Source organism: Nerophis lumbriciformis, linkage group LG36, assembly GCF_033978685.3.
Source record: "Nerophis lumbriciformis linkage group LG36, RoL_Nlum_v2.1, whole genome shotgun sequence".
Lineage (NCBI taxonomy): Eukaryota > Metazoa > Chordata > Actinopteri > Syngnathiformes > Syngnathidae > Nerophis > Nerophis lumbriciformis.
The window spans coordinates 25,215,001-25,239,400 of record NC_084583.2 but is presented as its reverse complement, the minus strand read 5'-3'; the positions used below and the strand labels follow the sequence as shown (position 1 = coordinate 25,239,400).

Below are 24,400 nucleotides of genomic sequence, written 5' to 3'. Positions count from 1 at the left end.
TAAATAAATATAAATTATATACTGTATATATCAATGTATGTATATATATATATATATATATATGTATGTGTGTGTGTGTGTGTGTGTATATATATATATATATATATATATATATATATATATATGTATATGTGTGTGTGTGTGTGTATATATATATATATATATATATATATATATATATATATATATATATATATATATATATGATATGTGTGTGTATGTTACTCATCAGTTACTCAGTACTTGAGTAGTTTTTTCACAACATACTTTTTACTTTTACTCAAGTAAATATTTGGGTGACTACTCCTTACTTTTACTTGAGTAATAAATCTCTAAAGTAACAGTACTCTTACTTGAGTACAATTTCTGGCTACTCTACCCACCTCTGGTTATAGATAAACCTATGGATAACGGAGACATATATAATAGTCTCCTTTTTAGGCACGCCCCCAATATTGTTGTCTGGGTGGAAATTCGGGAGAATGGTTGCCCCGGGAGATTTTCGGGAGGAGCACTGAAATTCGGGAGTCTCCCGAGAAAATCGGGGAGGTTGGCAAGTATGCCCCCCCCAGACACATTTTTTCTCTCTCAATGTGGCCCCTGAGTCAAAATACTTGCCCAGCTCTGGCCTCCAATAACCGAGGTACAACTGCACTGTATGCCCTTAATAACCATTGACCTAGTACTTCTGCACGCCAAGAACCAGCCTGCTCGTCTTACTGTGGTTCTGGCAGACAAGAACGGAAAACTGGAGCTCTTCTTGGGACTGCATGCTCGAGTGGCTCCAAACTGTTTTTGGGCCCAGCTGGGGACAGGGTCAGTGTTCCTCCAGGGTTTTGTTTTTTTAATCACCGATTAGCCCGAAAAGGTTTTGTTTTCAGTACTTTGGCAAGGGAGCGGGTTCAGCAGGCTTGCAGTGTAAAGACTAAATTCCGTTCAATCAAATAGTCAATTTGTAAGGAGCAGACAGAAGTGGGCTGAGGCGCCAGATGAGCACGTGTGGAGTGAAATGAGCTCAATGACGGCTTGCTGCATCGCTCCCTCTGCAGCTGCGCGTTGTTTCTCTACGCCAGGTCACCGCTACATGAAAGCCCGTAAAGAGGGGCGACTGGTCAACGAGGGGCGAATGGCAAATACCTCTTGTCACTCACTCGCAGCTGGGCTTTGATTAGTGCACAGAGAGGCTATCAGACATATCTGCAGCTGTCTGGGAATTCTAAAACCGGCGCTATAAATCGCAGGGACGTTAATATTAATCAACGGTGACGTAAAACATTGCTGTTCTCATGTAGTTGGATCAGTCTAAGCGTGTCCAAGGCGTCTCTAGAGCCATCCCAGCCATGCTCTGGCTCCGAGATTGGACCAAAATATGGAAGCCAACCGCCCTCACTCTCTCCCTTAAACTTGACTCCAGGTCAATCCTGCACCTGCCGCAGAAACCGCTTCTGATCGCATTGCAAGTGCTTTTGACTGTCCTTGATTTGGTACCGTGGTGTCTGTGACCAGCAGCCAGTGATGGCATCCAATGTCCAAGCACGATAAAACGATATCCTGTAGGGTGGGGGGGGGAATGTCTTTGAAATAAACACACGGTCGTGTTTAAAACAGGCCGTCGCAATGATTTGACGGGTGACGGTACAAATAGCAAGGCTGCAAATACCTGTCTGGAGAGACATTTGAAAGAGGTCGGATGTGAAATGACAGTGGGGAAGCAAATACGTTGTAGTGATAGGGACACCATCTGCAAAGTAGTACTTTCGTACACAGGCTACGCTCACACTGCAGGGTGGGATGTTCAATTCGGATTTTTTTGTCGAATCCGATGTTTTTATGTACCGTATTTTCCGGACCATGTGCCTCACAATATGAAGGTCCAGAGTAGTCGTGAGTTCAATCCCGGGCTCGGGATCTTTCTGTGTGGAGTTTGCATGTTCTCCCCGTGACTGCGTGGGTTCCCTCCAGGTACTCCGGCTTCCTCCCACCTCCAAAGACATGCACCTGGGGATAGGCTCCTCCCACCTCCAAAGACATGCACCTGGGGATAGGCTCCTCCTAACCCCAAAGACATGCACCTGGGGATAGGCCCCTCCCACCTCCAAAGAACAACAACAATGCCAGAAATGTGTCCCGTGAAAAACCGTCCAAAAAACCCCAAAGTGCACCAGATTATAAAACCCACTGCCGATGGACGGTCTATTTTTGATATTTCGTCATATATAGGGTGCACCAGACTATAAGGCGCACTGCCGATGAACGGTCTATTTTTTATATTTTGTCATATATAAGGTGCACCAGATTATAAAACCCACTGCCGATGGACGGTCTATTTTTGATATTTCGTCATATATAGGGTGCACCAGACTATAAGGCGCACTGCCGATGAACGGTCTATTTTTTATATTTTGTCATATATAAGGTGCACCAGATTATAAAACCCACTGCCGATGGACGGCCTATTTTTGATATTTTGTCATATATAAAGTGCACCAGATTATAAGACCCACTGCCGATGGACGGTCTATTTTTGATATTTTGTCATATATAAGGTGCACCAGATTATAAGACCCACTGCCGATGAACGGTCTATTTTTGATATTTTGTCATATATAAAGTGCACCAGATTATAAGGCGCACTGCCGATGGACGGTCTATTTTTGATATTTTGTCATATATAAAGTGCACCAGATTATAAGACCCAGTCTATTTTTGATATTTTGTCATATATAAGGTGCACCAGATTATAAAACCCACTGCCGATGGACGGTCTATTTTTGATATTTCGTCATAAATAAAGTGCACCAGATTATAAAACCCACTGCCGATGGACGGTCTATTTTTGATATTTTGTCATATATAGGGTGCACCAGATTATAAAGCGCACTGCCGATGGACGGTCTATTTTTTATATTTTGTCATATATAAAGTGCACCAGATTATAAGACCCACTGCCGATGGACGGTCTATTTTTGATATTTCGTCATAAATAAGGTGCACCAGATTATAAAACCCACTGCCGATGGACGGTCTATTTTTGATATTTTGTCATATATAGGGTGCACCAGATTATAAGGCGCACTGCCGATGGACGGTCTATTTTTGATATTTTGTCCTATATAAGGTGCACCAGATTTTAAGACCCACTGCCGATGGACGGTCTATTTTTGATATTTCGTCATAAATAAGGTGCACCAGATTATAAAACCCACTGCCGATGGACGGTCTATTTTTGATATTTTGTCATATATAAGGTGCACCAGATTATAAGACCCACTGCCGATGGACGGTCAATGTTTTATATTTTGTCATATTATTTTTATTTTTTTTCTGAATGTAATAGACTTTCTTGTGGTCTACATAACATGCAATGGTGGTTCTTTGGTCAAAATGTTGCATAGATGATGTTTTACACATCATCTTCAAGTCGCTTTCTGACAGTCGCTTCCGTATGCACCGTTTTGTGGGCGGTCTTATTTACGTGGCTCACCTTCGACAGCGTCTTCTCCCCGTCATCTTTGCTGTAGCGGTGTAGCGTGCAAGGACGGGAGTGGAAGAAGTGTCAAAAGATTACTTCAATCAATAACGGAACAGCATCTCCTCATCCGGAAACAACCGACCGGAACTCTCTAATAGCTAAAGTTCCTTGGGTGAATAATGTAAACTCACTACACCGGTATGTTTTAGCGCTTTCATGGCGAGTTTACTGACAGATATAAGTAAGAACTTTACACTACTTTATATTAGAAATGGCAACAGCGGAGGATGAATGTCACATAAGAAGATAGAGGAAAAAGAAGAAGCGTATCGACTACTGTGTCGGCACGGACTACAAAAGCGGATGCGCGCAATTTTTCAGTACTTATGCAGATCCCAAATACAGATCAGCTGGTACCAGAAGGAAAGAAAAGTTGATTTTGCATAATATTGCGGAACAAAACGCCAGATAATATGTCTTACTTTATACACACCCCATAATAATACTCCTATGTTGAAGCACAGTACAATCCATCAAGCGGTGTGGCTTCATAGCTTACTAAAGTCGTACTAAAACATTTTGATGGATTTTTGAGCGCTGAGTGTAAAGTTCTATATTTTCAATGGAACATATAACATTTTGGTGTTGTTAACTTGAGTCATATTGCAGTCTACACGTATCTCTTATGTGTGACTGCCATCTACTGGTCACACTTATCATTTCACCGTGTACCAAATAAAATAGCTTCGAGGTCGGTAAGCACAACCAAAATGATTCCGTACATTAGGCACACCGGGTCATAAGTTAAGGCGCACTGACGAGTTTTGAGAAAATGAAAGGATTTTAAAGGGGAACATTATCACAATTTCAGAAGGGTTAAAACCATTACAAATCAGTTCCCAGTGGCTTATTTTATTTTTCGAAGTTTTTTTCAAAATTTTACCCATCACGCAATATCCCTAAAAAAAAAGCTTCAAAGTGCCTGATTTTAACCATCGTTATATACGCCCGTCCATTTTCCTGTGACGTCACATAGTGATGCCAACACAAACAAACAGCAAGCTATAGCGACATTAGCTCGGATTCAGACTCGGATTTCAGCGGCTTAACACTGTCTGATAAGATAATTACTAACAACTATGAACTAGGTTTACAGCATATGAAATACATTTGGCAACAACATGCACTTTGAGAGTGCAGACAGCCCATTTCAGGCGCGCTAAGAACATATATTTTTCCACGATTTCAGCACTCACGTTAACCATACCTAAATAGACACAAAATACTGAATGATTGAAAAAAATAAATGTTTTTAAGCTAAATTATTGGTAAACACAGTTTATGTATAATAATTTACGCAAAACCGCGAGTAACGAATAAAGTTTTCATCAATTAATATATTCTGTAGACATACCCTCATCCGCTCTCTTTTCCTGAAAGCTGATCTGTCCAGTTTTGGAGTTGATGTCAGCAGGCCAGGGAAGCTAGGGTCGATAGGGGGTTTAGCTCGCTCGTCTGCGGGAACAAACTGCCGCCATCGCTTGCCGTGCTAGCGAGGCCCTTTGTCCCTGAATTGCTCACACAATCCGGCAGATTCAATGGGGGTCTGGCGGCAGATTTCTTTGACTTTATGGTTGGAAATGCATCTGCTTTGAGTGTCGCAGGATATCCACACATTCTTGCCATCTCTGTCGTAGCATAGCTTTCGTGGGTAAAGTGTGCGGAACAAACGACTGACCATTTCGTCGGCTTTCCCCACAGCCTCGTATTTTGAACAAATTTCGTCCAATTTCTTGCCACTTTCGCATCTTTGGGCCACTGGTGCAACTTGAATCCGTCCCTGTTGGTGTTGTTACACCCTCCGACAACACACCGACGAAAGTGAGAAAATGGCGGATTGCTTACCGAGAGCGAATAATAGAAAGGCGTTTAATTCGCCAAAATTCACCCATTTAGAGTTCGGAAATCGGTTAAAAAAATATATGGTCTTTTTTCTGCAACATCAAGGTATATATTGACGCTTACATAGGTCTGGTGATAATGTTCCTGTCATGTCTGTGTAATCATGTTTTGTTTTAAGTCATGTTTTGTTTAGTTATAGGACTCTTTAGTTTCTGTCTTTTCACTCCCTTGTCTTGTTTCCATGATTACCCCATTAGTTTCACCTGTTCCACGTCTGGACTCATTGTGCACTCTTGTTTGTCACCATAGCAACCATTAGTTTTCACCTGTCACGTCACGCACCTGTTTCACATTTTGAGTCACGCACCTGCTTTCACTAATCATGTCCATAGTATTTAAGTTCATTCATTTTCTGTTGTTCGTCCTGACGATCCTCACACCACATTTATGCTCTGTCCATTTTTTCATGTCCATGTTCACGCTGCTCCTTTTTTGTCCATGCCAAGTAAGTTTTCTTTATTCAAGCCATAGTTTGCAAGTTTTGTTTAATTGTTCATAGTTTATTCTCCGCCACTGTGCGCGCCTTTTGTTTGATCCTTTTTTTTGTATTTATAGTTAATAAATAAATCATGTACCTTCATTCCCGTCTCGCCCGTGCCAACTTTCCGTTGCATCCCGGAAAAGCAAACTCACAAGATCAAGACTTGACAGTTCCCCTTCAAGTGCGCCTCACAGTCCGAAAAATACGGTAATTCGACATTGTTCAATTTAGACAGTGTGCCTATATTTAAAGACGAACTACAACAAAATAGCATAAAAACAATGACTGAACTGCGTGAGTTAACATGTGCTTTGTAAAAAAATAAAAAAAATGTTGCCGATAAATAAAACAATTTACCTCTCCTTTCTTTTTGTCAAAGTACCGTATTTTCCGCACCATAAGGCGCCCTGGGTTATAAGCCGCGCCTTCAATGAACGGCATATTTCAAAACTTTGTCCACCTATAAGCCGCCCCGTGTTATAAGCCGCATCTAACTGCGCTAAAGGAATGTCAAAAAAACATTCAGATAGGTCAGTCAAACTTTAATAATATATTAAAAACCAGCGTGATGTGGGCGCGCACGGAGTCGTATATCAACATGGACGGAGCTGCGTGAAAAAAGCCACCCGGCCTCTTCGCGTAAACTTACCTTAACCACTCGCTCATCTTTTCTTCATCCATCCATCCCTTCGAGTTAGCTTTTATGATGACGCCGGCTGGAAAGGTCTCTTTTGGCAAGGTCTTCCTTTTGAATATCACCATGGGTGGAAGTTAGCATGGCAAGCTAGAACCACAGTGAAGGATGACTTCTCATTCCCTGTGGTGCGAATATTCACCGTACGTGCTCCCGTTGTATCCACAGTGCGGTTCACAGGAATATCAAAAGTCAGTGGAACCTCGTCCATGTTGATAATGTTCTCTGGCCGGATCTTTTTTTCAGCTATCTTGTTTTTACAATATGCACGGAAAGTAGCCAGCTTTTCTTGAAAGTCTTTAGGCAGTTGCTGTGAAATAGTAGTCCGTGTGCGGATGGAGAGATTGCGTCTTTTCATGAACCGGATCCCTGTCGCTTAGTAGGAGCCATTTTGTGGTCTTTGCAGATGTAAACACACAAAGGAAATGAAACGTACGGTAATATCCGCGCGCTTTTTCTTCTTCTACGCGGGCGGGTGGTTGCTTACAGTAGAAGAAGAAGCGCTTCCTGTTCTATGGGGGCGGGTGCTTACCTTGGCGGTTGCTTGCATAGAAGAAGAAGCACTTCCTCTTCTACGGGGAAAAAAGATGGCGGCTGTTTACCGTAGTTGCGAGACCGAAACTTTATAAAATGAATCTTAATATTAATCCATATATAAAGCGCACCGGGTTATAAGCCGCACTGTCAGCTTTTGAGAAAATTTGTGGTTTTTAGGTGCGCCTTATAGTGCGGAAAATACGGTAGCTGATAGTTGGAGAGCCCTAATTTACGGTGTACTCTTGCCCAGTGGTATACATTGTGGTCATCCACACCCATCATTCTGTGTGGCCATTTCTCAGTCCGACATACAAAACAGCGTCCCAATGTGTTGACAGCTATTGCCCGTCATGACAAGCAGAAATAATCGTTGTTCGCTTTCATCTGACTTATTCATGCCCACAGAGTTTTTAACGAGGAAAAAAAAAACGATTATTTTCAAAGTGCGGTTCATGTATTAAAAAACTGATGATTCAACTTCTTAGTGTTTCATATCCATCCAAGGCACTGAAGTGTTGCGTTAGTGAGTGTGAGTTACAGTAACATTGACTCTGGGAACCTTCCACATACTCTGCTTGGGGGTTTTGTCACACTGTGGGGAAAATATTTGGGCCATAGAGCATGGGGGCCAAGTCATGACGCCATACCGGCCCCCCGAGTTCAGTTCAAACTTGGGAGACAAACAGTTTTGCAGCAAATTCCTAGTGCTACTGTTGTAAAGAGGAACGTGGACTACTCTAAACACATGGCCAGATCCTTGCATTGACGTTTTGGGGTCCAAACTTGTGATTTACAAACCCTGTTTCCATAAGAGTTGGGAAATTGTGTTAGATGTAAATATAAACGGAATACAATGATTTGCAAATCATTTTCAACCCATATTCAGTTGAATATGCTACAAAGACAACATATTTGATGTTCAAACTCATAAACTTTTTTTTATTTTTTTTGCAAATAATCATTAACTTTAGAATTTGATGGCAGCAACACGTGACAAAGAAGTTGTGAAAGGTGGCAATAAATACTGATAAAGTTGAGGAATGCTCATCAAACACTTATTTGGAACATCCCACAGGTGTGCAGGCTAATTGGGAACAGGTGGGTGCCATGATTGGGTATAAAAGTAGATCCATGAAATGCTTTCACAAACAAGGATGGGGCGAGGGTCACCACTTTGTCAACAAATGCGTGAGCAAATTGTTGAACAGTTTAAGAAAAACCTTTCTCAACCAGCTATTGCAAGGAATTAAGGGATTTCACCATCTACAGTCCGTAATATCATCAAAGGGTTCAGATAATCTGGAGAAATCACTGCACGTAAGCAGCTAAGCCCGTGACCTTCCATCCCTCAGGCTGTACTGCATCAACAAGCGACATCAGTGTATAAAGGATATCACCACATGGGCTCAGGAACACTTAAAAAACCCACTGTCAGTAACTACAGTTGGTCGCTACATCTGTAAGTGCAAGTTAAAACTCTCCTATGCAAGGCGAAAACCGTTTATCAACAACACCCAGAAATGCCGTCGGCTTCGCTGGGCCTGAGCTCATCTAAGATGGACTGATACAAAGTGGAAAAGTGTTCTGTGGTCTGACGAGTCCACATTTCAAATTGGTTTTGGAAACTGTGGACGTCGTGTCCTTCGGACCAAAGAGGAAAAGAACCATCCGGATTGTTATAGGCGCAAAGTTGAAAAGCCGGTATCTGTGATGGTATGGGGGTGTATTAGTGCCCAAGACATGGGTAACTTACACATCTGTGAAGGCACCATTAATGCTGAAAGGTACATACAGGTTTTGGAGCAACATATGTTGCCATCCAAGCAACGTTGCCATGGACGCCCCTGCTTATTTCAGCAAGACAATGCCAAGCCATGTGTTACATCAACGTGGCTTCATAGTAAAAGAGTGCGGGTACTAGACTGGCCTGCCTGTAGTCCAGACCTGTCTCCCATTGAAAATGTGTGGCGCATTTTGAAGCCTAAAATAGCACAACGGAGACCCCCGGACTGTTGAACAACTTAAGCTGTACATCAAGCAAGAATGGGAAAGAATTCCACCTGAGAAGCTTCAAAAATGTGTCTCCTCAGTTCCCAAACGTTTACTGAGTGTTGTTAAAAGGGAAAGGCCATGTAACACAGTGGTGAACATGCCCTTTCCCAACTACTTTGGCACGTGTTGCAGCCATGAAATTCTAAGATAATTATTACCGTATTTTCCGCACCATAAGGCGCCCTGGGTTAAAAGCCGCGCCTTCAATGAACGGCATATTTCAAAACTTTGTCCACCTATAAGCCGCCCGGTGTTGTAAGCCGCATCTAACTGCGCTAAAGGAATGTCAAAAAAACAGTCAGATAGGTCAGTCAAACTTTAATAATATATTAAAAACCAGCGTGATGTGGGCGCGCATGGAGTCGTATATCAACATGGACGGAGCTGCGTGAAAAAAGCCACCCGGCCTCTTCGCGTAAACTTACCTTAACCACTCGCTCATCTTTTCTTCATCCATCCATCCCTTCGAGTTAGCTTTTATGATGACGCCGGCTGGAAAGGTCTCTTTTGGCAAGGTCTTCCTTTTGAATATCACCATGGGTGGAAGTTTCTGGCCATTAGCATGGCAAGCTAGAACCACAGTGAAGGATGACTTCTCATTCCCTGTGGTGCGAATATTCACCGTACGTGCTCCCGTTGTATCCACAGTGCGGTTCACAGGAATATCAAAAGTCAGTGGAACCTCGTCCATGTTGATAATGTTCTCTGGCCGGATCTTTTTTTCAGCTATCTTGTTTTTACAATATGCACGGAAAGTAGCCAGCTTTTCTTGAAAGTCTTTAGGCAGTTGCTGTGAAATAGTAGTCCGTGTGCGGATGGAGAGATTGCGTCTTTTCATGAACCGGAAACCTGTCGCTTAGTAGGAGCCATTTTGTGGTCTTTACAGATGTAAACACACAAAGGAAATGAAACGTAATATCCGCGCGCTTCTTCTTCTTCTTGTACGGGGGCGGGTGGTTGCTTACAGTAGAAGAAGAAGCGCTTCCTGTTCTATGGGGGCGGGTGCTTACCTTGGCGGTTGCTTGCGTAGAAGAAGAAGCACTTCCTCTTCTACGGGGAAAAAAGATGGCGGCTGTTTACCGTAGTTGCGAGACCGAAACTTTATGAAAATGAATCTTAATATTAATCCATATATAAAGCGCACCGGCTTATAAACTGCACTGTCAGCTTTTGAGTAAATTTGTGGTTTTTAGGTGCGGCTAATAGTGCGGAAAATACGGTAACACAGTGGTGAACATGCCCTTTCCCAACTACTTTGGCACGTGTTGCAGCCATGAAGTTCTAAGTTCATTATTATTTGCAAAAAAAAAAAATAAAGTTTATGAGTTTGAACATCAAATATGTTGTCTTTGTAGCATATTCAACTGAATATGGCTTGAAAATGATTTGCAAATCATTGTATTCCGTTTATATTTACATCTAACACAATTTCCCAACTCATATGGAAACGGGGTTTGTATACAACATGCTGTAGTTTGTCATAATTGAACATGTTTCCGATATCACAGCAGTGAGGAAAAAAAGCTATTGCTGACTCTCACCTTGACCACACGCTCAGTGTCATGTCAGCTTGGGGTGTGACAGAAAAGGCGATGTAGAGCAGAGCAAGGCTAATAGCGGCACCGTGATGACGTCTGGATGGATCGGACTGGCCTGGAGGAGAGAGTGTTTCCTCAGGCATGGTCCTCACATCAGCACAGATGCTGAAGTTAGTTATGGAGATTAATGGACTTTATAGAGGACCCCCGTGCCCCCCCCCCCCTTGGTGCCTTGTTCTTGTTTTGCTTTAACATCTTCCAGAGCACCAAAGTAGAAACACATTTTAGGATTAAACAAATTATAGAACTTTTTTTCTCCCATTCCCCTTGATAAATGATTACATTGCAGCTAAACACCCCTCACATATGTTGGCTTTTCCCACGTACGAATTAACAGAGCGCACACGCAGTCTTTAGCGGTGCTCCTTCAGGTGACCCCATTGTTGTTATAGTGTCTGCTCTGCGGGCGCTGTTAGGCGTGTTAACCCTCGTATTTATTCTCTTAGAGGACTAGATTTCACACCTTTCAGGCATCCTGGACATTATTGCAACACCGGTGGTCCCAAACTTCTACAAACCCCGTTTCCATATGAGTTGGGAAATTGTGTTAGATGTAAATATAAACGGAATACAATGATTTGCAAATCATTTTCAACCCATATTCAATTATATGCACTACAAAGACAACATATTTGATGTTCAAACTCATAAACTTGACTTAGAATTTCATGGCTGCAACACGTGCCAAAGTAGTTGGGAAAGGGCATGTTCACCACTGTGTTACATGGCCTTTTCTTTCAACAACACTCAATAAACGATTGGGAACTGAGGAAACTAATTGTTGAAGCTTTGAAAGTGGAATTCTTTCCCATTCTTGTTTTATGTAGAGCTTCAGTCGTTCAACAGTCCGGGGTCTCCGCTGTCGTATTTTCCGCTTCATAATGCGCCACACATTTTCAATGGGAGACAGGTCTGGACTGCAGGCGGGACAGGAAAGTACCCGCACTCTTTTTTTTACGAAGCCACGCTGTTGTAACACGTGCTGAATGTGGCTTGGCATTGTCTTGCTGAAATAAGCAGGGGCGTCCATGAAAAAGACGGCGCTTAGATGGCAGCATATGTTGTTCCAAAACCTGTATGTACCTTTCAGCATTAATGGTGCCTTCACAGATGTGTAAGTTACCCATGCCTTGGGCACTAATGCGCCCCCATACCATCACACATGCTGCCTTTTCAACTTTGCGTCGATAACAGTCTGGATGGTTCGCTTCCCCTTTGGTCCGGATGACACGATGTCGAATATTTCCAAAAACAATTTGAAATGTGGACTCGTCAGACCACAGAACACTTTTCCACTTTGCATGAGTCCATCTTAGATGATCTCGGGCCCAGAGAAGCCGGCGGCGTTTCTGGGTGTTGTTGATAAATGGTTTTCGCTTTGCATAGTAGAGTTTTAACTTGCACTTACAGATGTAGCGACCAACTGTATTTAGTGACAGTGGTTTTCTGAAGTGTTCCTGAGCCCATGTGGTGATATCCTTTAGAGATTGATGTCGGTTTTTGATACAGTGCCGTCTGAGGGATGGAAGGTCACGGTCATTCAATGTTGGTTTCCGGCCATGCCGCTTACGTGGAGTGATTTCTCCACATTCTCTGAACCTTTTGATGATATTATGGAGCGTAGATGTTGAAATCCCTACATTTCTTGCAATTGCACTTTGAGAAACGTTGTTCTTAAACTGTTCGACTATTTGCTCACGCAGTTGTGGACAAAGGGGTGTACCTCGCCCCATCCTTTCTTGTGAAAGACTGAGCATTTTTTGGGAAGCTGTTTTTATACCCAATCATGGCACCCACCTGTTCCCAATTAGCCTGCACACCTGTGGGATGTTCCAAATAAGTGTTTGATGAGCATTCCTCAACTTTATCAGTATTTGTTGCCACCTTTGACCTCTGGCATCAAATTCTAAAGTTAATGATTATTTGCACACAAAAAAATGTTTATGAGTTTGCACATCAAATATGTTGTCTTTGTAGCATATTCAACTGAATATGGGTTGAAAAGGATTTGCAAATCATTGTATTCCGTTTATATTTACATCTAACACAATTTACCAACTCATATGGAAACGGGGTTTGTAAGAATATAGTGGCCATTAACAGTTACAGCTGGGTTTCCCATAGTGCGGCACAGGGGCCATCTGTGGTCCATGACTCCTTTGTCATCGGCCTTACGCACATTACAAAAAAACGAAAAATTGAGATCTCATTTGCACCCCTGGTGGTGAAATCTATCCAAATTAGGGTGGTCCCAAAAAGGAGGGATTTTTCAGATTGACTGTGTGTCGGCCTCTGGTCAATATATGAAATAACAAGTGTGTGTAAAAATGTGAAGTGCCCCCCCTTCTGGCCAACATATGTAATAACAAGTGTGTAAGAAATTGAAATGCGCCCCCTTTGGTCCAAATTAAATAAAAATATATGTATATAGAGACATACTGTAATAACTTGAAGTAAATAATGAAGATTAAAAACCAATTACAAACAAAATATAAAAATGAACTAAAAGCTTACTTTTTTGATATTTACATAGTAAGTATATATTATCAATGTTGTAGAAACCCCATTTCCATATGAGTTGGGAAATTGTGTTAAATGTAAATATAAATGGAATACAATGATTTGCAAATCCTTTTCAAGCCATATTCAGTTGAATATGCTACAAAGACAACATATTTGATGTTCAAACTCATAAACTTTATTTTTTTGCAAATAATCATTAACTTTAGAATTTGATGCCAGCAACACGTGACAAAGAAGTTGTGAAAGGTGGCAATAAATACTGATAAAGTTGAGGAATGCTCATCAAACACTTATTTGGAACATCCCACAGGTGTGCAGGCTAATTGGGAACAGGTGGGTGCCATGATTGGGTATAAAAGTAGATTCCATGAAATGCTCAGTCATTCACAAACAAGGATGGGGCGAGGGTCACCACTTTGTCAACAAATGCGTGAGCAAATTGTTGAACAGTTTAAGAAAAACCTTTCTCAACCAGCTATTGCAAGGAATTTAGGGATTTCACCATCTACGGTCCGTAATATCATCAAAGGGTTCAGAGAATCTGGAGAAATCACTGCACGTAAGCAGCTAAGCCCGTGACCTTTGATCCCTCAGGCTGTACTGCATTAACAAGCGACATCAGTGTGTAAAGGATATCACCACATGGGCTCAGGAACACTTCAGAAAACCACTGTCAGTAACTACAGTTGGTCGCTACATCTGTAAGTGCAAGTTAAAACTCTCCTATTCAAGGCGAAAACCGTTTATCAACAACACCCAGAAATGCCGTCGGCTTCGCTGGGCCTGAGCTCATCTAAGATGGACTGATACAAAGTGGAAAAGTGTTCTGTGGTCTGACGAGTCCACATTTCAAATTGTTTTTGGAAACTGTGGACGTCGTGTCCTCCGCACCAAAGAGGAAAAGAACCATCCGGATTGTTATAGGCACAAAGTGTAAAAGCCAGCATGTGTGATGGTATGGGGGTGTATTAGTGCCCAAGACATGGGTAACTTACACATCTGTGAAGGCGCCATTAATGCTGAAAGGTACATACAGGTTTTGGAGCAACATATGTTGCCATCCAAGCAACGTTACCATGGACGCCCCTGCTTATTTCAGCAAGACAATGCCAAGCCACGTGTTACATCAACGTGGCTTCATAGTAAAAGAGTGCGGGTACTAGACTGGCCTGCCTGTAGTCCAGACCTGTCTCCCACTGAAAATGTGTGGCGCATTATGAAGCCTAAAATAGCACAACGGAGACCCCCGGACTGTTGAACAACTTAAGCTGTACATCAAGCAAGAATGGGAAAGAATTCCACCTGAGAAGCTTCAAAAATGTGTCTCCTCAGTTCCCAAACGTTTACTGAGTGTTGTTAAAAGGAAAGGCCATGTAACACAGTGGTGAACATGCCCTTTCCCAACTACTTTGGCACGTGTTGCAGCCATGAAATTCTAAGTTAATTATTATTTGCAAAAAAAAATAAAGTTTAAGAGTTTGAACATCAAATATGTTGTCTTTGTAGCATATTCAATTGAATATGGGTTGAAAAGGATTTGCAAATCATTGTATTCCGTTTATATTTACATCTAACACAATTTCCCAACTCATATGGAAATGGGGTTTGTAAATATAAATCTTTATATATCTAGAAAGGGTGGTCCTAAAGAGGTAGGCATTTTTCGGAGGTCTCAAGAAGGTAACAATACAAGAATGTGTGTGTGTGTGTGTGTGTGTGTGTGTGTGTGTGTGTGTGTGTGTGTGTGTGTGTGTGTGTGTGTGTGTGTGTGTGTGTGTGTGTGTGTGTGTGTGTGTGTGAAAGAGGAAACACATGGATCTGTGCCCAGATCTTTATTTGTCTTTATGTGCGGGACCACACACACACACACACACACACACACACACACACACACACACACACACACACCAGTAATGTATATTCAATTTGCTTGCTGACAAATACGATTGACCTTAGCGGGTTTGGAAGCAATTTCTCCATCAACACCTGATTACTGGTGGTAAAGTGTGTCTAAAAACAAAGATACTCGAGTCCTAATTTATAGTAGCAATGCTGCTGTGCCTCGGCTACATCAGCTCTATCTGCTTCTCACAGCTCGCCCTGATTACGCTCCTGTGACATTTACTGCAAACAAAGTGCTTCCAGGTAACAAAAGCCCAGGAGTGACCGCCCAAACTTCCCTTTCTCTTAAGTCTCATTGTTGTGTTTGAGATCAACAACTGGGAACAGTACAAAAAAAGCCAAGGCACTAGCACACACTTCAATACAATATGTTATCAATCAATGATAATGATCAGTGATAACACCCGAAAACTTCATCTCTTGTGTTCTTTGAATCTCAACTCCTTCGACATATAATGAGCCTTCCACACTTTTCCTACTACTGCAAAAAATCATAAATGTCGTTTTACTAGCATTCAAGGACAATCTATTTACATCAAACCATCTTTTGATTTTGACAAATTCATTTTTAACCACCTCTGACTCATAAAAAACGGAATGCTGGACGACAGCAAAGACTTACTGTGAGCTGAGCTGCTCCATCTCTATGCCCCCATCAGCTGATCCTGGAGGTACCCAAAACAAAGCGCAAGCTCAGAGGGGACAGAGCTTTCTCTGTTGCGGGTGCCAAACTCTGGAACGATCTCCCTCTCCATGTGAGACAGGCCCCTTCTTTGGCTATTTTTAAGACCCTTCTTAAAACCCATTTTTATTCACTGGCTTTTAACCCAGCATGAGACTTTGAACCATTTTTAGCTTTTAACTTTTTGAACTGTTTTTAACTTTTAAACTGTTTTTATCTAACAAACTGTTCTTAGGGTAATTTATATTTGCTTTTTAAATGTGCATTTTTATTTCTGTTTTAAATGTTATTTTTTAGTTTGTCCTTTGCCTCCATTTCTTTGTGGTGTACAGCCCTTTGTTTTTCAACTGTGCTTGTCTTTAAAGGGCTTTATAAATTAAAGCTGCAAGCAGCGTTGGTCGGGCCCGCGTATTTGGCAGGTGCTAGTCCTAAGTGTCCCAATACTTTTGTCCAGTTTTAGTCCCAAGTGTCCCAATACTTTTGGCAAGTTGTAGTCCTAAGTGTCCCAATACTTTTGTCAAGTTGTAGTCCCAAGTGTCCCAATACTTTTGTCCAGTTTTCGGCCTAAGTGTCCCAATACTTTTGTCCAGTTTTAGTCCCAAGTGTCCCAAAACTTTTGGCAAGTTGTAGTCCTAAGTGTCCCTATACTTTTGTCAAGTTGTAGTCCCAAGTGTCCCAATACTTTTGTCCAGTTTTCGGCCTAAGTGTCCCAATACTTTTGTCCAGTTTTCGGCCTAAGTGTCCCAATACTTTTGTCCGGTGGTAGTCATAAGTGTCCCAATACTTTTGTCTAGTGTACCTACCTTGTCTGCATTGTGTAGGCACGCTGGTGCTTCCTGCTTTTAAGCAGCCATCTTAAAAAACAGCAGCGCAGCAGCATCAGCGCAGCGGGTCTTTGAAGGGTCATAAAATCAAAACCGGAGCAAGTATTAAAACGCTGTTCTGTTATTTTATACACAAGGGTTTAATCTCTCTCCTGTGTTAGTTTGAAGCCGAAACGACAAACGCGCTCAGAGGAGATAGTTTTTGAGATAGGTGACCGGTTTTTACAAAGATTTTGTTTTGAAGGGGGAATAGCAAACTTCCTGTTGATTTTTGCTGGGGGTTGTCAATTTATGAAATGTAGGTCTAAGTGAGACCTACGGAGAGAGTTACAGGCAGTTTTGTCAGTTTTTTCATCCGAGGAGCAGTTTTTTCTGCGTTTTATAAGAAAATTGCGCTAGAGCACAATTTTGAGATTTGGGGTTAGGTTTTTTGATTAGATCGCAATTTTTGCCAGTCCTGATGTGTGCGTTCAGTTTGGTGAGTTTTGAAGCATGTTAAAGGGGTCAAATCACAGCTCAAAGAGGCAAAAGTGACTGTTTTTAGTACTTTTTTGTCTTGAAGGGGGAATTGCCAACTTCCTGTTGATTTTAGCCCAAGAATGAACTATTATGAAATGTAGGTCTAAGTCAGACCTACATAGAGGTTTTTGTTTCATGTCTCTCCGACCTTCCTAGTGGGAGTTACAGGCAGTCTAGTTTTTTTTTCTTCCTAGGGGGCGCTAGAGCGCAATTTTGAGTTTTGTGGTTCGTTTTTTTTTTTTAAAGGCAATTTTCGCAGGTCCTGATGTGTGCGTCAAATATGGTGAGTTTTGAAGCATGTTAAGTGGGTCAAATTACAGTTTAATGTGGCGGCGGAAGAATAAAGAATAAAGAATAAAACCTTACAAATTCAATAGGTCCTTATGTCCCATTGTATAAGGACTCCCTTCGGGAGTCCTTTTGCAATGGGCCATGTGGGCCCTAATAAAACCTTACAAATTCAATAGGTCCTTATGTCCCATTGCATAAGGACTCCCTTCGGGAGTCCTTTTGCAATGGGCCATGCGGGCCCTAATAAAGTTGGTATGGTATGGTATGGTACTGTGTGTGGAGCAGAAGGCGTCCACAAAGTACATCCGTACATGGCATGACAAAGAAGGGTAGCGTCCGCACAACTTAAATAGCCTTGATTGCTAAAACAAAGCAGGTGTGAGGAATAGCGCTCTAGGAAGACATGAAACTGCAACAGGAAAATACCAACAAAAGAGGAAAAGCCACAAAAAATAGGAGCACATGACAAGAAGTAAAACACATCACACAGGAAAACACCAAAAACTTCAAAATAAGTCACGGCGTGATGTGACAGGTGGTGACAGTACACCTACTTTGAGACAAGAGCTATAGTGATGCATGCTTGGTTATGCTTTGAATTCATATCCAACAATTGTGACAACAACTTTTTATTGTCAATATCAGCTTCATTTTTTTATGTTTTCTGCTGGTGATTTTTTTTCAATGAAACAAATGTGCCTTGACTCAGAAAAGGTTGAACAACACTGCTGTAAACCATGTCTTCAAGGTTCAAGGTTCAACTTTATTGTCCCCGCGGGGAAATTTGTCTTGGGCACAGTGCATCATTGCTTTCTTAACATACCCAAAAACAACAGAACAAAAACACAAGCACAGACACAACCACAACCATACAACTAACATTTAAACATCAGAACATGGAGCTTGATAGACACTTTGATGTAGGCATAAAATCTACAGTATGGAGATAAAGATAAAGTACCAATGTGCATTGCACTAGAGCTCATGGATCAAGTGCTGTGTGCTAAAGTGCTTAGTTCTAAAGTGCTATGTGCTAAAGTGCTGTGTGCTAAAAAAGTGCTAACCTATGTGTTAAAATTCTATTGCACATTGTTGGTCAGCTTAATGGAGGCTGGGACAAATGATTATTTAAGGCGGTTAGATTTGCATAGTGGGACCCGGAGTCTTCTCCCTGATATAAATGCTGTCATTATTTTTGTACAAGCTCTGCACACAACATAGCATTATGGTCCTGGCTGGTCCACCAATGTTCCAATCCTAAAGACGCTGTTCTTCTCGTTACAAGTTAAAGTAAGTTTTCACCAGATATTTTAAAGCTGCTATTGATTGACTAAGTGCTGTTTTGAAATTCCCATTGCAGCTTGGACTAATACCAGCGCTGCAAACACAAGCTTGTTGCAATCACACACATAAACACCAGCAGTATCAGAAAACACACGGCTTCATTATTTGTGTGAACACGTGCATGATTCACCGGCGGCCTATTAGGGTTTGTTTATACCAGGCCAGCCTATTTCTAGCATTGTCATGCAAGGATGTGCACCGACTCTTCCAATCACATTTTGTAGGGTTTTCCTGCTTGTCTTTATCAGGTTTACGGACAATTTACAATAGAATAGAATAGAATAGAAAGTACTTTATTTTTTTTATTTTTTATTTTATTTTTTATTTTTATTTATACATATATATATATATTTTTTTTTTTTTTTTTTTTTTTACTTTATTGATCCCTAGGGGAAATCCAGCACCACAGTTCGCTCACAATAGACAAGAATAATAATGAATAATATAATATATATAATATATTATATATATATAATATATGAATAATACAAATATATTCTACAAACCCCGTTTCCATATGAGTTGGGAAATTGTGTTAGATGTAAATATAAACGGAATACAATGATTTGCAAATCATTTTCAACCCATATTCAGTTGAATATGCTACAAAGACAACATATTTGATGTTCAAACTCATAAACATTTTTTTTTTTTGCAAATAATCATTAACTTTAGAATTTGATGCCAGCAACACGTGACAAAGTAGTTGGGAAAGGGCATGTTCACCACTGTGTTAAAGTTAAAGTTAAATGATTGTCACACACACACACTAGGTGTGGTGAAATTTGTCCTCTGCATTTGACCCATCCCCTTGATCACCCCCTGGGAGGTGAGGGGAGCAGTGGGCAGCAGCGGTGCCGCGCCCAGGGAATCATTTTTGGTGATTTAACCCCAAATTCCAACCCTTGATGCTGAGTGCCAAGCAGGGAGGTAATGGCTCCCATTTTTATAGTCTTTGGTATGACTCGGCTGGGGTTTGAACTCACAACCTACCCATCTCAGGGCGGACACTCTAACCACTAGGCCACTGAGTAGGTTACATGGCCTTTCCTTTTAACAACACTCAGTAAACGTTTGGGAACTGAGGAGACACATTTTTAAGGCTTCTCAGGTGGAATTCTTTCCCATTCTTGCTTGATGTACAGCTTAAGTTGTTCAACAGTCCGGGGGTCTCCGTTGTGCTATTTTAGGCTTCATAATGCGCCACACATTTTCAATGGGAGACAGGTCTGGACTACATGCAGGCCAGTCTAGTACCTGCACTCTTTTAATATGAAGCCACGTTGATGTAACACGTGGCTTGGCATTGTCTTGCTGAAATAAGCAGGGGCGTCCATGGTAACGTTGCTTGGATGGCAACATATGTTGCTCCAAAACCTGTATGTACCTTTCAGCATTAATGGTGCCTTCACAGATGTGTAAGTTACCCATGTCTTGGGCACTAATACACCCCCATACCATTACACATGCTGCCTTTTACACTTTCACCCTAGAACAATCCGGAAGGTTCTTTTCCTCTTTGGTCCAGAGGACACGATGTCCACAGTTTCCAAAAACTATTTGAAATGTGGACTCGTCAGACCACAGAACACTTTTCCACTTTGTATCAGTCCATCTTAGATGATCTCGGGCCCAGCGAAGCCGACGGCGGTTCTGGGTGTTGTTGATAAACGGTTTTCGCCTTGCATAGAAGAGTTTTAACTTGCACTTACAGATGTAGCGACCAACTGTAGTTACTGACAGTGGGTTTCTGAAGTGTTCCTGAGCCCATGTGGTGATATCCTTTACACACTGATGTCGCTTGTTGATGCAGTACAGCCTGAGGGATCGAAGGTCACGGGCTTAGCTGCTTACGTGCAGTGATTTCTCCAGATTCTCTGAACCCTTTGATGATATTACGGACCGTGGATGGTGAAATCTTTAAAATCCTTCCAATAGCTGGTTGAGAAAGGTTTTTCTTAAACTGTTCAACAATTTGCTCACGCATTTGTTGACAAAGTGGTGACCCTCGCCCCATCCTTGTTTGTGAATGACTGATCATTTCATGGAATCTACTTTTATACCCAATCATGGCACCCACCTGTTCCCAATTTGCCTGCACACCTGTGGGATGTTCCAAATAAGTGTTTGATGAGCATTCCTCAACTTTATCAGTATTTATTGCCACCTTTCCCAACTTCTTTGTCACGTGTTGCTGCCATCAAATTCTAAAGTTAATGATTATTTGCAAAAAAAAAAAAATGTTTATGAGTTTGAACATCAAATATGTTGTCTTTGTAGCATATTCAACTGAATATGGCTTGACAATGATTTGCAAATCTTTGTATTCCGTTTATATTTACATCTAACACAATTTCCCAACTCATATGGAAACGGGGTTTGTATTAACGCATATTATTTCCAGGCTTTCACGGGCCACATAAAATAACGTGGCGGCCCAGATTTGGCCCCCCCGGGCCTTGAGTTTGACACCTGTGCTCTAATACAACCGAGCTAAGCCAAAGACAGCACACCTGTAGGTCTAGTTTCCATCTGGTTCTGAACAGGGGGGCATGTTTTCACTTGTGTTTTCATATCTTACGCCTACGTCAGCGCCGCTCATCCGTCCACGGATGACACAAAACGTGCGGTGGGCTCTACGTGGTCGACGCCAGACTTCCTGCAGGGAGACTCGCTTGTTCTCTACTCCTGCATCCACTGTGCTTGATTTGGGGAATTTATTGCTCCGTCTGTGTTTTCGCAGGGCCTCCCGGAAAGCGTGGAAGGATGGGAAGAAGAGGGGAACCGGGTAAGTGAATCCCACCACCTGTTGGGTTACTTGTCTGTGGTGCGTTCTTCCTTGTCTTCGCTCTTGGTGACTGGAAGGCTTCAGCCCGCCCATCTCCTGGCGTTAACATGTGGTGGCGCTAACCTTGTCCAGATGTCGGAGTAGCTCACTGAGCGCGTGCAGCTGCAGTCGTGATGAGGCTAATGCGTGCCAACACCGCTGCCCCCTCCATTATGGTGTCGCTTTAGCTTCTACCGAGCGGTTCGGTACACTCACATCCATCTGGTTTGCAGCGATAAACCCTGATTCCTTTTTGCAGAGGGGTGAATCTCCTTTTTAGGTCCCTTACTACTGCAGTTTGTAATCAATCAATCAATCAATGTTTATTTATATAGCCCTAAATCACAAGTGTCTCAAAGGGCTGCACAAGCCACAACGACATCCTCGGGTCCCGACTCTGGACAGCCAGCACTTCATCCATGGCCACCAGACCTGTGTCCCCCCCCCCCCCCCCCTCCACAAGGAAGAGGGGAGCAGAGGAGAAAAGAAAAGAAGTAGTTGTAGCTGGAATGCGTTGTCTTTAATCTCCTTTCTAATGACTTCAATTTTCTTATTGAAGAAATTCATAAAGTCATCTGCCGAGTGGGTGGAGCTATTGGGAGGAGTCCCTTGTTGGGTTAGCGATGCTACTGTACTAAACAAAAATTTAGGGTCGTTTTTGTTGAGGCGGATGAGATTTGAGTAATATTTAGCTTTAGCTAAGGTAAGCATGCGTTTATACGATATTAAACTATCACTCCATGCTTGATGGAAAACCTCAAGCTTGGTCGCGCGCCATTTGCGTTCCAACTTTCTACATGATAATTTATGAGCTCTGGTTTCTTCTGTAAACCACAGGGTGCGCCTTTTAGGGGCCCTTTTTTGTTTTAGCGGTGCTATACTATCAATGGTTTTGCGCAGGGCATTGTCAAAGTTGTTAGTTAGGTTATCAATAGAGCCGACATAATTTGGGAATGGTGCCATTACCGACGGCAGTAGGTCAGCAAGAGTCATCTTTGTGGCAGCATTAATGTTGCGGCTGCTATAGCAGTTATTATTATTATTAGTTTGTTGACAATGAGTCAGAACTTCGAATTTTATAAGGTAATGATCGGACATTACTTTAGTATACGGGAGTACCATAACTTTGGAGGTGGTGACACCCCTGACCAGCACTAGATCTATCGTATTACCGTTGCGATGCGTAGGTTCATTTATTATTTGTGCAAGACCACAGCTATCAATTATAGTCTGTAAGATGCATCTGTGCCCAAATGGTGGCTTCCCAAGTTTAACACACCACATAATTAGTCAATCAATCAATCAATCAATCTTTATTTATATAGCCCTAAATCACAAGTGTCTGAAAGGGCTGCACAAGCCACAACGACATCCTCGGTACAAAGCCCACATAAGGGCAAGGAAAAACTCACCCCAGTGGGACGTCAATGTGAATGACTATGAGAAACCTTGGAGAGGACCGCATATGTGGGTAACCCCCCCCCCCTCTAGGGGAGACCGAAAGCAATGGATGTCGAGTGGGTCTGACATGATATTGTGAGAGTCCAGTCCATAGTGGATCCAACATAATAGTAAGAGTCCAGTCCATAGTGGGGCCAGCAGGACACCATCCCGAGCGGAGACGGGTCAGCAGCGCAGAGATGTTCCCAGCCGATGCACAGGCGAGCGGTCCACCCCGGGTCCCGACTCTGGACAGCCAGCACTTCATCCATGGCCACCGTACCTGTGCCCCCCCCCCCCCCCCCTCCACAAGGAAGAGGGGAGCAGAGGAGAAAAGAAAAGAAGTAGTTGTAGCTGGAATGCGTTGTCTTTAATCTCCTTTCTAATGACTTCAATTTTCTTATTGAAGAAATTCATAAAGTCATCTGCCGAGTGGGTGGAGCTATTGGGAGGAGTCCCTTGTTGGGTTAGCGATGCTACTGTACTAAACAAAAATTTAGGGTCGTTTTTGTTGAGGCGGATGAGATTTGAGTAATATTTAGCTTTAGCTAAGGTAAGCATGCGTTTATACGATATTAAACTATCACTCCATGCTTGATGGAAAACCTCAAGCTTGGTCGCGCGCCATTTGCGTTCCAACTTTCTACATGATAATTTATGAGCTCTGGTTTCTTCTGTAAACCACAGGGTGCGCCTTTTAGGGGCCCTTTTTTGTTTTAGCGGTGCTATACTATCAATGGTTTTGCGCAGGGCATTGTCAAAGTTGTTAGTGAGGTTATCAATAGAGCCGACATAATTTGGGAATGGTGCCATTACCGACGGCAGTAGGTCAGCAAGAGTCATCTTTGTGGCAGCATTAATGTTGCGGCTGCTATAGCAGTTATTATTATTATTAGTTTGTTGACAATGAGTCAGAACTTCGAATTTTATAAGGTAATGATCGGACATTACTTTAGTATACGGGAGTACCATAACTTTGGAGGTGGTGACACCCCTGACCAGCACTAGATCTATCGTATTACCGTTGCGATGCGTAGGTTCATTTATTATTTGTGCAAGACCACAGCTATCAATTATAGTCTGTAAGATGCATCTGTGCCCAAATGGTGGCTTCCCAAGTTTAACACACCACATAATTAGTCAATCAATCAATCAATCAATCTTTATTTATATAGCCCTAAATCACAAGTGTCTGAAAGGGCTGCACAAGCCACAACGACATCCTCGGTACAAAGCCCACATAAGGGCAAGG

The 24,400-nt window shown here is 42.2% G+C and overlaps 1 protein-coding gene across 1 annotated transcript in view; it reads left to right on the top strand.

The window, feature by feature from the left end:
* col23a1b (collagen type XXIII alpha 1 chain b) overlaps positions 1-24,400 on the top strand; it is a 467,238-nt gene that overhangs the window by 282,964 nt on the left and 159,874 nt on the right. Inside the window, 1 exon segment of the mRNA XM_072912513.1 lies at positions 21,625-21,689. Within this exon segment, the coding sequence (XP_072768614.1) occupies positions 21,625-21,689 (65 nt within the window).